Source organism: Antedon bifida, chromosome 11, assembly GCF_963402885.1.
Source record: "Antedon bifida chromosome 11, ecAntBifi1.1, whole genome shotgun sequence".
NCBI classification, from domain to species: Eukaryota; Metazoa; Echinodermata; class Crinoidea; order Comatulida; family Antedonidae; genus Antedon; species Antedon bifida.
In genome coordinates, this window is record NC_136236.1 from 2,652,234 (window position 1) to 2,665,934 (window position 13,701).

Consider the following 13,701-nt stretch of genomic DNA (forward strand, 5'->3'; position numbering starts at 1 on the left):
CTCACTTGTGTTCACTTGTGCTCTGTACGTTTTTGTGCAAGCAAGCATGTATTGTATTATTATAGTAACTATTGTTTTCAATTAATAGCTATCTTATTTAATTATGATTTCTATAAATATTTTTATGACAATATTGCATTATTAAATGACAGACACATAAAAGTATATGATGCAAGAAAGTTCAATGAAACTGTGTCACAAATTGCACTGTGTTATAATATTATGAATAATGAATTTTAACAGATCTAATTTCAAACGAAACAAGAATTAATTTTTGGAGAATTCCCCACCCCCACATGTTTTCAATGGTCTATGGTTGATACCCAAAACCTTTAGTTTTATCAGCAATTGCACTTATTATCAGTAATTAACAGGTTGAGTCGACCTCTTTCTTTCCTCTATGGGGAGTCGTCATTGTAGCTACTACTTGTCAGTGGCCGCCAATTGACCTATATCCACGTGAAACCATGTCACATGACTGAGGATAGTAATTCTTTCGTTGAAAGAGTGAGGTGCTCTTTAGATAAGGTCAACATGATGTCTTCATGGGTTGTATGATAAAATGCTGTTCAATCAGGTGGTCATTATGTAATGTCACATGTTAGAGCACGCTCTTCTGTGGATTTTGATTTAGTTTTATCTTTGAACGAGGGTCTCAGCTGATGCTTTTATCTGTAAGCGACCAGGGTAGCTATATATTAACTGTCTCCCAGGGACCAATATCACCCTGCAGAAAGTGTTTCCAAGGTACCAATATCACCCTGTAGAAAAATAAATATGTAAAGAAATAATCCAATTTAATATATTGATTTTTATTTCAAAGCCCCTCCAACCAATCTATAAAATGTGTCACTCAGAACAAGGTATAATAGTTTTATTATTTTATTATATCATCAAATAAACTTTATTTAATCAGTTATATATTTTGGCATTTTTAAAAATGTCTCATTTCTTGAATTTATTGAATATGCTTCAAGTCTGGCAAACTTTATGTTTGGTTGCCTTTTCAAAATTAATGTAATAATAATTACAAAATAAAAATTGTTTATATTAATTTTGGTACTCATTTAAATACTCCAATACTCCATCCAATTAGCGTTCATAAAAAATCGTGACCCGTAATTAAAGCGCCCCCTGCAGACCTTTAACTTTTCAAAATGATTTACGTAAACCATGGACTTATTTGTATAACTCCATGCAGTATAGACTTAATTACTGTTATTAGTCTCATTTGTAACCAAGCATATTTTAAATTACGTGGCGACGTGTTTGCAGAATAAACAATCGCAGCGCAAATTTTAGTTTTAATAGTTTGCTTCTCAGCTAATTGTATTTATATTATTTTTTTCAAATTCTGCCGAAGTGGAAAACTAATATTTATTATCCCGTCAAAATGAATGAAATCAAACACTGTGTAGGCCATTTTGTAGTTGAAATAAAGAACACTTTTGGCAAAAAATGAACACAAATTTTGATTAAAAAAAATTAATTTTAATCAGAAGCTTTTTTGTTTTTGTCATAGTATCTTTATTTGTCCATTAAAAAGAATTAGGTAGACATTTGTTTTGAAAACTGGCATATAATATATAAATAAAAATTTCTAAACTTTTTATAAATGTGAATAAATTATTTTGTGACATTAAAATGACCTTTTCAACCACAACAGCATTCAAATTATTTTTTCATGGGGCCTCTTTAATGTTATATAATAACATGAAATACTAGTATGTTTACAATGTCTTTGGCATTTCGGAATTCGTCTATGTCAGATTCTTTTTAAAAATAAAACAAAACACTTATTCATTACTTACACATTGTTTTACTGACCTTATATGTCATTTAGAATTATGTTTTAAAAGTTGCAATTTCCGCCTTTTTATTGCGTTCTATGGCAACCCATTCATTATAAGCTATTTTTGTTTAACTTTGTATAAAATACAATTGGATTTTATTATGTTTATAAATATCCAAAAAAGTATTCCATTACGGTTTGGTATATTTGTGGTGTTATTTATAAACTGCAATGCTGAACATTGAAATCATTGAAATTAAAATTATTTTGATTTGATGGAAAGTTTTAAAAAGAATCTATAAATATCTTAGAAAGAACTTACCAATATCTATAAATATAAATGACTTAATTTGATTAGTGAACTAAATTACAAATTGTCTGAGAGTGTTGTTTTTTCTTTGTTTATATTTTCAACTTTCAATAATTTGTTGTAATTATGTATTAAATTTATCAATGAAGTCAATTTTTTTTGACAGATTAGATTTGGCAATAAATTACATTTCTTAGTTTCATTTTTTCTTTCTCATAAAATTATACACTCTTTATTTATTAGTAGTAGTACCTGCAGCATTATTATGCTATGTTTAATAATTACCCAATTACTGTACTGTATGCCTAATTTGTAGAGTATTGTAAGGAGATTCTGTAATACATTGTCACAAATATATCACATGTGATGCCTGTATCATAGGCCATAAGCCGAACTTTAACATTAACACAATGCAATTTCTACATGTGGTACATGCATACATTATGTACTGTATTATAGAATGTTCCTATGAAACTATACAATATGTGTAGATACAGTAGATAATCGGTTGTAGGCCTACTCAAATTGTTGATGACACTTCTATTATTATATTAATAAGTAGCGTTGTGAGCTGTCCAATCAAGTCACTCACACTCAAGGATGTTGCTATTATTACATAATTGTACTAATCAAAATGCATTTATTGCATGATTTTGTGAAAATGTAATCTAAAAATGAGTTAGCTGCCGCAAACCCAGTAGTGGTACTGGTACTGTATTTATAGCTTTACAGTATCATGATACAGAATTACATGGTATTTCACATGACTGTTACATATGTCCAACCTTAACATAATACAGGTACCACATGTGATACATATGACGCTGTATTATAGTATTTACTATGATACTGGAATGTAATGCCACATGGAGATACAGTACACAGAATTGGTAGTTACCCCCTCTCCCCTCCCGAACTACATTTGATAAGTACATACTATCTAAAATACATTTATACAGCATAGACCAGTTATGTTATTCCTTCACCAAATTAAGCTCCCTCACTTCATCACCATCTCCTTACACAGAATAAATAAGCAACATTTTTATCGTCGCCAGTTGGCCTCCCATACGTGACAACATGATTATTTCTGTGTCATTACTCATGTAGTAGTTATAAGACTACAGTTATGTGAATTGATTTACATAGGCCTACAATGCAAAGTTTGTTTTGAAGTGTTTACATGTCAGGGGTGCTTCACATTCAACAAAGAAATGCTGCATGAATCATGTTTGCTAGCATAGTTTTTTTTTTTTACAACATAACATTTGTAAAACATGTGCTGTAAGTATTTTCACATGTATTTATCATTTAATGTGCAATTTGTACCCGTCATAAATAGTGTAATGGAGGCTTCTTTATATAAAAGGCCAAATCATCCATGGAATGTTTTACTGTATGTTCTTAGATGTGTTTGAATATTAAAAACTTAAAGATATTGTCCCACTAATGACCAATATTCTGTATAACCAAATAGATTAAAGCATAAAACAGTCATAAATAAATTAGATATGTAATTTAAATTATACAGCAAAACCCTATACCTACAGGTCCCAAGAAAAATGTCCCCTTAATAGAGGTGTCCCTGGATAGTTGTTGCCTGTTGTGTTAAAACATATGTTATTCCTTTTTCGTTTCATGAGAAAATTGTAGGGGTTTCCCCTGAATATGGGTGTCCCTTTAATAGAGGTGTCCCCTGAATACTGGTGTCCCCTGAATAGGGGTGTCCTCTGAATAGAGGTATCTCCTGAATAGAGGTGTCCCCTGAATAGTGGTGTCCCCTGAATAGGGGTGTCCTCTGAATAGAGGTATCTCCTGAATAGAGGTGTCCCCTGAATAGAGGTGTCCCCTGAATAGGAATGTCCCCTGAATAGAGGTGTCCCCTGAATAGAGGTGTCCCCTGAATAGGGGTGTCCCCTGAATAGGGGTGTCCCCTGAATAGTGGTGTCCCCTGAATAGAGGTGTCCCAAAGGATAGGTTCTACCATATTTACAAAGTTCAAATACTCACTATGCCGTGCTCAAGGCGTTGAAATATCAATAAATCGAATCTCCAATCTTATCTGAGAATGCTGTATACATGATATGATGCATCATGTGACCACTTGTGCGGAATTAGTAATTAATTGGTAAGTGTCATTGATGATATAGCACGTACACGTGCAGGCAGAATCCCGCATGACAAATGCCTGTACTCTAATATATCCACAAACTATTAATATTTTTATTCCAAGGACAACACTATATCTATTGTAATTGTCTAGGAGGTAATAAAAATGGGCTTATGCATAACAAATTACCTGCATTTAATGATAGTAAGTAAGGTATTTACTAGCATGGGATTATAATTGAGTATTAAAAATGAATAAAATAAATTGCATGTAATATTATTCTTAGATTACAGTACCAAATTTAAAATAAAAGAGACCTCAAATTTATATATTTTGAAAGCCACATTCTTGATCAAATTTGGAAACAGGATTTATAAAAAAAAATAAAAGGTTGTTACTGTTTAGAAATCTCTACAAATAAATATATAACTTTATTATGAATGTTGTGTACTTTGAGAAATATAGAATGCATAGCCATCCAGGTTTGCTATAGAATACCCAGGTCTCACTCACTCAAGCTATGAAATAATGATATTGAAAGATTAGGTTTAGTAATGACTTGTTTGACCTTAATTAAACCTTAATGAGTGCTAGAACGCTTAATCACACTTCATCTGCTAGTAGTGCTAGCAGCTTATCTTCATTTTCAGTATCACATCTTCTCTTTTCAAACAAATTTTTCTTTCATTTTTAGTTCGTCTGTAATGGTTATGATAAGCTGGCGTTTACCTGATAAAAAACAGATTCCCCTTGGACCTCTTCTCTCTCAACCTAGTTTTCTTAGTTAGGTTATGCAAAATAATTTGTTTTATTTTGTGATTATTTTTTAATATTTCTGTAGTACCATTTCGAAAAAAGTTTTTACCATTGTGTAATGTTGCAAAGTTTGTTTTTCCTTACCAATTATAGTATACAATAAAGCTCTGTTTACACTATCAAACTTTATGTGACAATAAGAAATGTGATGTGCCCATATATGGACAACATGATGATGTCATATCACTACCATATTTGGGCACATCAAACTTTTTTTGTCAAACTAGTTTGATAGTGTAGACAGAGGTTAAAGCCGATCTCCTTTGAAACACATTCAGGGTAGGCCTACACCTCTATGTTAACGGGACATTTTCAGACAAATGATGTAAACTAAACTACAGCCAACTCCTATTCTGGGGACACCCCTTTTAATTGGATACTTTATTAGGTGCTAAAGGTTCCCCCTTAATATGGGTTCTAATGTACTCTCTATTGATAAATCCTCACTAATCTCTCATCAGATTAAAACCCTTTATGTTGAGTGTAGTCATTTGGAAATATTTAGATCAAAAGACAATTTATTGATAAAATGTATCCTTGTGCACTTGAACTTTGAGATACTAAATACAATACGTTCACCATAATGGGAAGGACCTTAGATACCACCGACAAACAGTTGTATTGTTTTTAGGATTTTAACTTTGAATGTTCATACTATGTATTATGTCTGGCATGCCCAGGTATTAATTTTCAATTGTGTACACCTGAACTCTCAGCAGGCTAGACGCTAATATAAAGAACGCAGACTTAGTAGACAGTATGTATTTATACTCTTCCGACCTCCTGGTCAACAGACTAAAACACAGTGAACTGGACCAGTGAATTTACGTCAGATTCATACACATCACATGACCTCAATCTTGACTATTACAGTTACTAAACCATGAAGTAAATTAGAATTTAATTTTATACCTCGTATCCATTCTAAATTGATATCAGTAGGATTCAAACCCACAACCTCCAGATTGTAACTAGCCAGGAATGCCACTCTTTCTCATCTCCATGCTTCAAATAATGCTTTTTAAAATTGATTTCAGTAGGATTCGAACCCACGATCTCCAGATTGTAAATATCCAGGAATTCCCACTCTTTATACCTCATCTCCATGCTCCAAATAAAGCTTTTTAAAATTGATTTCAGTAGGATTCAAACCCACAACCTTCAGATTGTAACTAGCCAGGAATGCCACTCATTACTTCCAACTCTTATCTCATTCTAAATAGTGCCATAAGTACCAAAATATTAAAGAGAAAATTAACTACATGTTTAGAGTGCAACAACATTATTATTGGACCTTGTTCTCTAATGGATGCCATCTAATTATGTTAGTTACTACAGCATTATAAAAATCGTTCAATTTCAATTTTGACAATTATTATTATTTCCAAGGTGAGACTAAAAACGTGACTAATTTACTTTTAATAAAAGTTGGAGTTGATCTTGAAATGGAATTAATATACAGTACCGTTTTCACTGCATTTTCAATGAAAATTTTCTTGATTTATGATATTTATTCATCTTTTATTTGGTCTAATTCATATAAAAATAAAAATCAGAAAATCTTTGTTAATACACTGCAGTAAAATACAACAATGTTTAAAACAATAGAAAGGTACAGACAATATTTTTAATTATTAATTTGTATATACAGAAAAAAGAATTGGCAAAATTTATAATTATATTTCAAATTAGATAAGCCGAAAGCTCTGTCTACACTATCAAACTAGTTTAACCAAAAAAAATATGGTAGTGATATGCTTAAATATGGTAGTGATATGACATCATCACTGTCCATATATGGGCACATCACATTTTTTATTCACATCAAAGTTTGATAGTGTAGACAGAGCTTAATAAAACCATGGAGATGTAAACGTCCCCCTGATGAAACTGAAAAAAATAAAACATTCCCAGGGTATGTAATAAAATACTGTATTTTCAGTAGTGAATTATTACGACAACAAGCAGTTCAACAGTGCAAGGTACAAATAGCAACCAACAGTATCATATTTACCAGCGCCTAGCAACAGTAAACAGTTTACACGGAAGTGGGTGCCACTGGTTATTGTACAGTACAGTACTATAAATCCTTTTTATAGTAATTCTATTGTAGCTTTTTGTCAAAGTGTGAATGCTCGGGTAATTTTATTCGTGCTATATTTGTTCTCCAATTTAATCTTTCTCTTTAAAAGTATTTTTATCTGGTCCGTAATTTTATTGTCTAATGTCTTATTTTCTATGGCTTTCCATTTGGTTTTTGTGCAAAAACTAGTTCCTGTTTGTTAGGACGTTTCTATTTATATATGTTCAATTTTGCCAGTTTTAACTTATGTTATTTGTAATTTTGTTTGTAAAATGGATGCACCAATGTGATTCCTATGAATAAATAAAAAATAAATTAAAACCTTTTTAGATCATACTTTTACTAACCAAGCTAGCATTTAATTTGAAATAATTTATTCGTTTAAAACGTCTAAAAATATTTGGAAAAGACTAGATGATCATTTCAATGTGTATGATTTTGTATCCTTGTTGTTTTATGGTACAAAAGAAAAAAAACGAAAACTGTCGCATCAAATTGAAGGAAGTGATCACAGGAAACGTTTCAAGGTGATATTTAATAAACAACAAAACAGAAGTGTAAACTGCTATGTTGGCCAAGTAGTCTTCACAGACAAATTCTCATCTTTGAGTTATGTAATACTGTAATTGGTTTTTTTTATTCATAAAAATGTTTTCGAAGTTTGAATCGTTTAATTTATTTGTTTAATATCATTTATTTTTGTAATTGTTATAGTACTATCTTTTAAGAATGTGTACCACCATTGATTTAAAGCCGATTTTCCACTAGGCTAATTTTTTTCGTGCAAATTTGAAAGCATCAGCTTATACGCATGCGTAGAGAGATATGGAAGATTGAAACATGAATCCGCATGCGTATTAGCCGACGCTTTTTTGGTCTAACCGGTTTCTTATATTTTATCCGTTTTATGTCTGCATCAAAGAATAAAATTGTGTCACTTTAATACGAGCCGCATAACACGAGATATTTGAATATTATCCTTTTAAAACCAATCTCAGTAGCATTCTACATTGCTGTTCAATTTGCATAATGTACTTTGTTGCTAAGCAACATAGTACAATCTCTCATTTGCGATACTCATTCAATATTTTAATTAAAAGTGTATTTCTTAGTAGATGTGTGTAATTCCTAATCCTGGACCCACCCATGTTCTTAACTGGATATGAAATTATTTATGCAAATGTTGTAATCAATTAGCTATAGGCTCTATCATATTTAATTTAGAGTGTATTCCAATTTCTAGAAATTTGACTAAATCTCTGTTTACACTATTAAACTTTATGTGACAAAAAAATGTGATGTGCCCATATATGGACATGATGATGTCATATCACTACAATATTTAAGCATATCACTGTCATATTTGGGCACATCACTGTCATATTTGGGCACATCACACTTTTTTTGTTGTCTAACTAGTTTGATAGTGTAAACGGAGATTTATGTTCGTAGTGCATCACTTGACAGGAAGGGACACTGTAGAGATACTGTATGTGCCGTCCACACCTGTGCGTAATTCAGCCAAGTTAGGCTGCAAGTCGCAGGTTATTATCCCACATTCACATAAGAAATATTTTATTAAAAAACATTTTATTGTAGGCTCTTCTCTATATCTTCCACCAAATCTCACTAATTCAAATCTCAGTTTCCAATAGAACAAAATGCAAAATGAAATCACTCGCTAAAACAATGAATGCCAGTGACTAAGTACAGCTGCTATTGATGATTAGTGTTACCAACCCATTGTTAAATACCTGATTCCAATACTGATGAATATGACACGCAAACAATGCAAATCAATAACACATACTCCGCCCTAACCTAGGCTAATAGTACACAACATATTATTAGCCAATTCTCTGTACTGTTATCTACAAATATGTCAATTTGTAATATTTTTCCTGCTGAGTAGAGATTGTGCTACTAAATAGATATTAATGTACAGTATTATTATCTGTATCACAGACAAATTTCTGTGATTGGGTGACTTGACCTGTATCTTAGAAGTTATCATATGTGTTGCTGTATCCCAGCATTTGTTTATGATACACTATTTTATTAATATATATTTGGCAAATTTACAAGTACAATATTGCCGGGAGCAATCACTGATAATAAGGAGGAATGACATGACACAACTTTTTTTTTTGTCCAGAACAAAACCAGTTCGTTTATTAATCATCATAGCGAAAATACATTTTCCTTTTTTTTATGATAATTTTATGAAAAATCACACAAGCATATTTTACAATATTTTTATACAGAAATTTATAAAATTATGCTCTTATTTATTAGTCCATTTTAAGCGATTTATAATTAAAATGTAAAATTAGACCGATTATGGACCAATCATCTTCAGTTCAAAATCCTACAAACTTTGTACAAATGAGTAAATAGCGGATGATAAACGATAAACTTCAATACAATATTATCCATTATTAAAACGTTGGACTTTTCTTATTTACAATATTTTACAGTACATTTCATTAGTGAAAGAATAAAATGCATAAATAATTTTGACAAGAACATCTTGTAGATATTGACATACATGTTTCCAATTAGTGAATACAACTCATAGATAATACAGTACAACTCCCGTTAAGGGGACTCGTGTCCTAAAAGTGTCCCCTTAATAGGGGTTCTATTTTATGCAACAATTTGGTACAATTATGAATATTAATAATGTCATTATTGCATAAATTATCATGCACTTTGTACAATTTACATACAAAAATAAACACATTTTTCAGACAAAATTGGGCAAGGTCTAAAATTGGACAGAAATAATGTACTGAGGTACCATTAAAATATTGAAAAAAATACTTTTAAAATTTGGTAAAATGCAGCACTTACTTACAACAAATATTATTAATCCTAAATTATGACTCAAAATGATTCAATATTTGTTTGTTACAGTAACTAGGTCGAAACAAACAAAACAATGATATGATTCTTGTAGACATTACACACAGCTCTTGAGAGTACAAAGAGTTTCGCTTTGGTTTGTAACGGGACTATTGTAAAAGAACAATAGGGGAGGGAAACAATGGCTGTCTGCCGACCGACCAGGCTGGATGGACAAAGCTTAAAAATCTAACCACAAGATATTTAAATATTAACAGAATTGTATTTACTATAGTAATAATATATGAAAGCAAGGTCCATTATTTTAATAGTACTTTTTCAATTATTTAGTGGCAATATTTATTAAGTACCTATATATTATAGTTATTGCGTGTTCACACTGCAGATACCAAAATACATAATGTACTAATAGTTAACACCCTATCAGTTTTAGGATGGACAAAACATAATAGACGGTTTAACAGTACAATCATTGAATAACAATTTAGCTGGGAAGCTGCTGGCGTTAAAACGTTTTGATTAAAATACCCTCAATTGATTTTCTATAAATTGCAGCTAATGGAAAATAGTGTGCAGGGGCATTTAACACGTAGCTAACACCATAGCCTCTGTTGGCTTAACTAGTCCGCCAGTATGTAAACATTGATACGAAGAGACGACGTCTAAAAATAAACTATAACATAGCAATAATTGCAAGAGAATAATCAATTAATATAATGAGTGTTAACCTTGGCTGCATTGTACATTGATGACCTATTTTGATTGCCTATTATTTTGGATACACAAATTTAACATTTTTGCTCTTTCTAACTAAAATTAGTTACTTTAATGTATACAGATGATTACACAAACATTAGTACACTGTCTATATGGACGGATTTTCTAGCCTTATTTAAGTGGAATGCTCAACAACCACAAACAATAATATAAATATGTTTTTGAGGGATGAACACTCACTAGAATCAATATTAAAATTAATAATACAATTATGTACTGTGTTTAAACAGGAGTATTTGGTAATGCTATTTTTGACAAACAATGAACCCGCTAGACAGTAATTGTTAACAAAAATAACCTACTAATTTTTAGACTTTCAATGAACCATCATTATGAATAATTTAAAATTTTGTTTTGCTTCTTCCCAATAGAGTAAAATACTGTATATAAAATTGATTAAAACCTGCACTCAGAAGTCATGTTAAAACATTTGTGTAAAATAATTCTGTTAAAATGGTAGTAAAGAAATATTTTACAAAACAGACAAAAATAACCCATTTTGTATAGTTTACTTTAAAATGTATTATTGACCAGTCACTGATCGCAAACATAAGCTAGGTATCTTTTAAAAATACTACTAGTACTACATTATAATATTCATCCTACTGAAATTATTAACTTAGAACAAAGATGCACCAATGTGGAATGCTCATTATTATTTTCAGTTTTAAAATTCTCTTCTCTCTATGTCAGCTCTTCTCAAAGTACTAGGTCACAATTTTTGGCAATACAGTCCTTTGCGAGGCTACCGTGCCATCAACACGATTTTTACCGCTTGTCACACCGGCTGGAGGTAATTTTGATATCGACGATCCCTGGCGTTTGTGTTTTGCCGATGTGTGATCGCTCGGAGGTTTTGGAAGACGCCGCCTAAGCCATGTGTGTCGCAGTGCTTGACTAGGCGTCATTCGAGTGGCTGGATCCCAATCAAGACATCTCCGCAGGAAATCCAAGAAGAGCGGATCATCGCAACCTTTCAGTGCTTTCACAAGCTCTTTCGTACCAGGAGCTCCGCGTACTTTACCTCTCCGTGATCGACCACCATTTAAAACAACCATACCATCTGGTAGAGTTGTAACCGAACAATATCGCGGATGACCTTTTGAATTGAAGAAGTTCTTAGAGCGCTTTGATTGGTCTAATAACCTCTGCGGAGGCATTCCTAAAAGTTCTATCATGGTTGCGAGCTGATCTCCTTCATCTTCACCTGGCAAAAGTGGATAACCGGTAAGTAGCTCCGCTAGTATACACCCCAGACTCCACATGTCGATAGGCATGCCATACCTCGCACCAAGAATCACCTCTGGTGCTCTGTAAAAACGACTTTGAATATACGTATAAATTCTTTGGTGTTCATAACAACTTGAACCAAAGTCAATAACTTTGATTCCACTTCGTCCCTGCTGTTTCAGTAAAATGTTTTCTGGTTTCAAGTCACAATGAATAATCCTATTTCGGTGGAGGGCATCAAGACATTGCAGAAGAGAGTGCGCAAATTTTCGTACTAACTGAAGACTGAATCCCTGAAATTTGTTCTTCTTTATAAGTTCGTACAAATTCATGCTTAACAGTTCAAAAGTTATGCATATATGATTTCGAAACGTGAAGCTTTCAACCATATGAATGATATTCATATTATTGTCTTTGTCCTGTTTTTTTAAGTGTTCTAAAATTCTGATTTCTTCTTGCGCTTGGCGATGGAAGCGTTTTTCATTGCGTACCATCTTTAACGCTAAATGCTGGTTAGTCTTATGATCGTAGGCTTTTACAACCTGTCCAAAACTGCCTTTGCCAATAATTTTAAGTACTTCGTAACGATACGCTATGTGGTCATGTTGCACGTGAATATATGATCCTTGGTCATCGTCGTAACCACAGTTATTAGCGCCACCAATCACTCCCTGCCGTTTTTTAGCATTTGGTCCAACAAAAAATATTTGCGAATAATTAAATATTTCATGATGTTCATACGACGCTAGTTTGTGCATATATAATTTCATTGATTCTTCAGGAGTCATTGGGCCTGATCTTCCCTTTGCAGAACCATTCTTTGAACCATTGCTTCCCACACTGGGAGCCCGTTGAACTGAGGGCAACTGATGGCCTGTTGTGCCATTTCTAACATCTCCATTTTGATGTTGGTGATTGCTACGTTGTTGGATACTACGATTTTGGTGATTATGATTATCGTCCGTTTCAAATAATTGAGTAACTTTTACTCCACTAACTACATGATCACTAGTTTTCTTATTTCCAACTACACGGTTTTTAATTGGCGGTAACTCTACGTGAGAAGCATGATTTCCAATTCCTTTCGTCGAGTTATCGCCAAGATGAGCGTATATTGAATCGTTGCCAGTCCCAGCCGCCGCTGTCGTCACAAGCGATCGCGACCGTGGGGCCTGCAGGCTTGGTTTTCTTATAGAATCCACCATCGAATCGACCATATTATAATCCTTACTCACCTAATAATAAAACTCAAATGTTAGAGTAAGTAATTCAAATATTAAATGTCCTATAATGTAGCAGAAAAACCCATGATCGTCCACTTGTTTAGTTGCAAATTAATTCCAAAATGGCTTCTCGCTTAGCGCGTTGCTATTTTCCCAAGCTCTCAAACGACAATACAGAAATTCTAAAATGTTGTCATAACTACCAGCGGTTCAGGACGGCTGATTTACTTCTTGTATTACATGACGTCATGTAGCAACTGGTAAAGTAAATACTGGTGACAGCCAATCAAATGCTCGCAATTATGTTACAACGGTTTACAGATTTCAATATGCATGAGGTATTCTGTTTGATATGAACCGAAAAAAGTTCATTTCGTTTTTGACCTAATTAATTAAAATTGGGATTTGTTGAAGTAAACATTTTTAGCGGATTAATGACAATTAAAAAAAAATATTTAAAAAAACCCCGAAAATATAGAAATAAACTTTTTTTTA

At 32.5% G+C, this 13,701-nt stretch overlaps 1 protein-coding gene across 1 annotated transcript; it reads right to left on the reverse strand.

Moving 5' to 3' along the window:
- Positions 1 to 9,256: 9,256 nt before the first annotated feature.
- LOC144855380 (dual specificity tyrosine-phosphorylation-regulated kinase 2-like) lies at positions 9,257 to 13,506 on the reverse strand. The gene has a single exon (XM_078713227.1). It carries the CDS (start codon positions 13,198 to 13,200, stop codon positions 11,461 to 11,463), a length of 1,740 nt encoding a protein of 579 aa, XP_078569353.1. The 5' UTR covers positions 13,201 to 13,506; the 3' UTR covers positions 9,257 to 11,460.
- Positions 13,507 to 13,701: the final 195 nt, after the last annotated feature.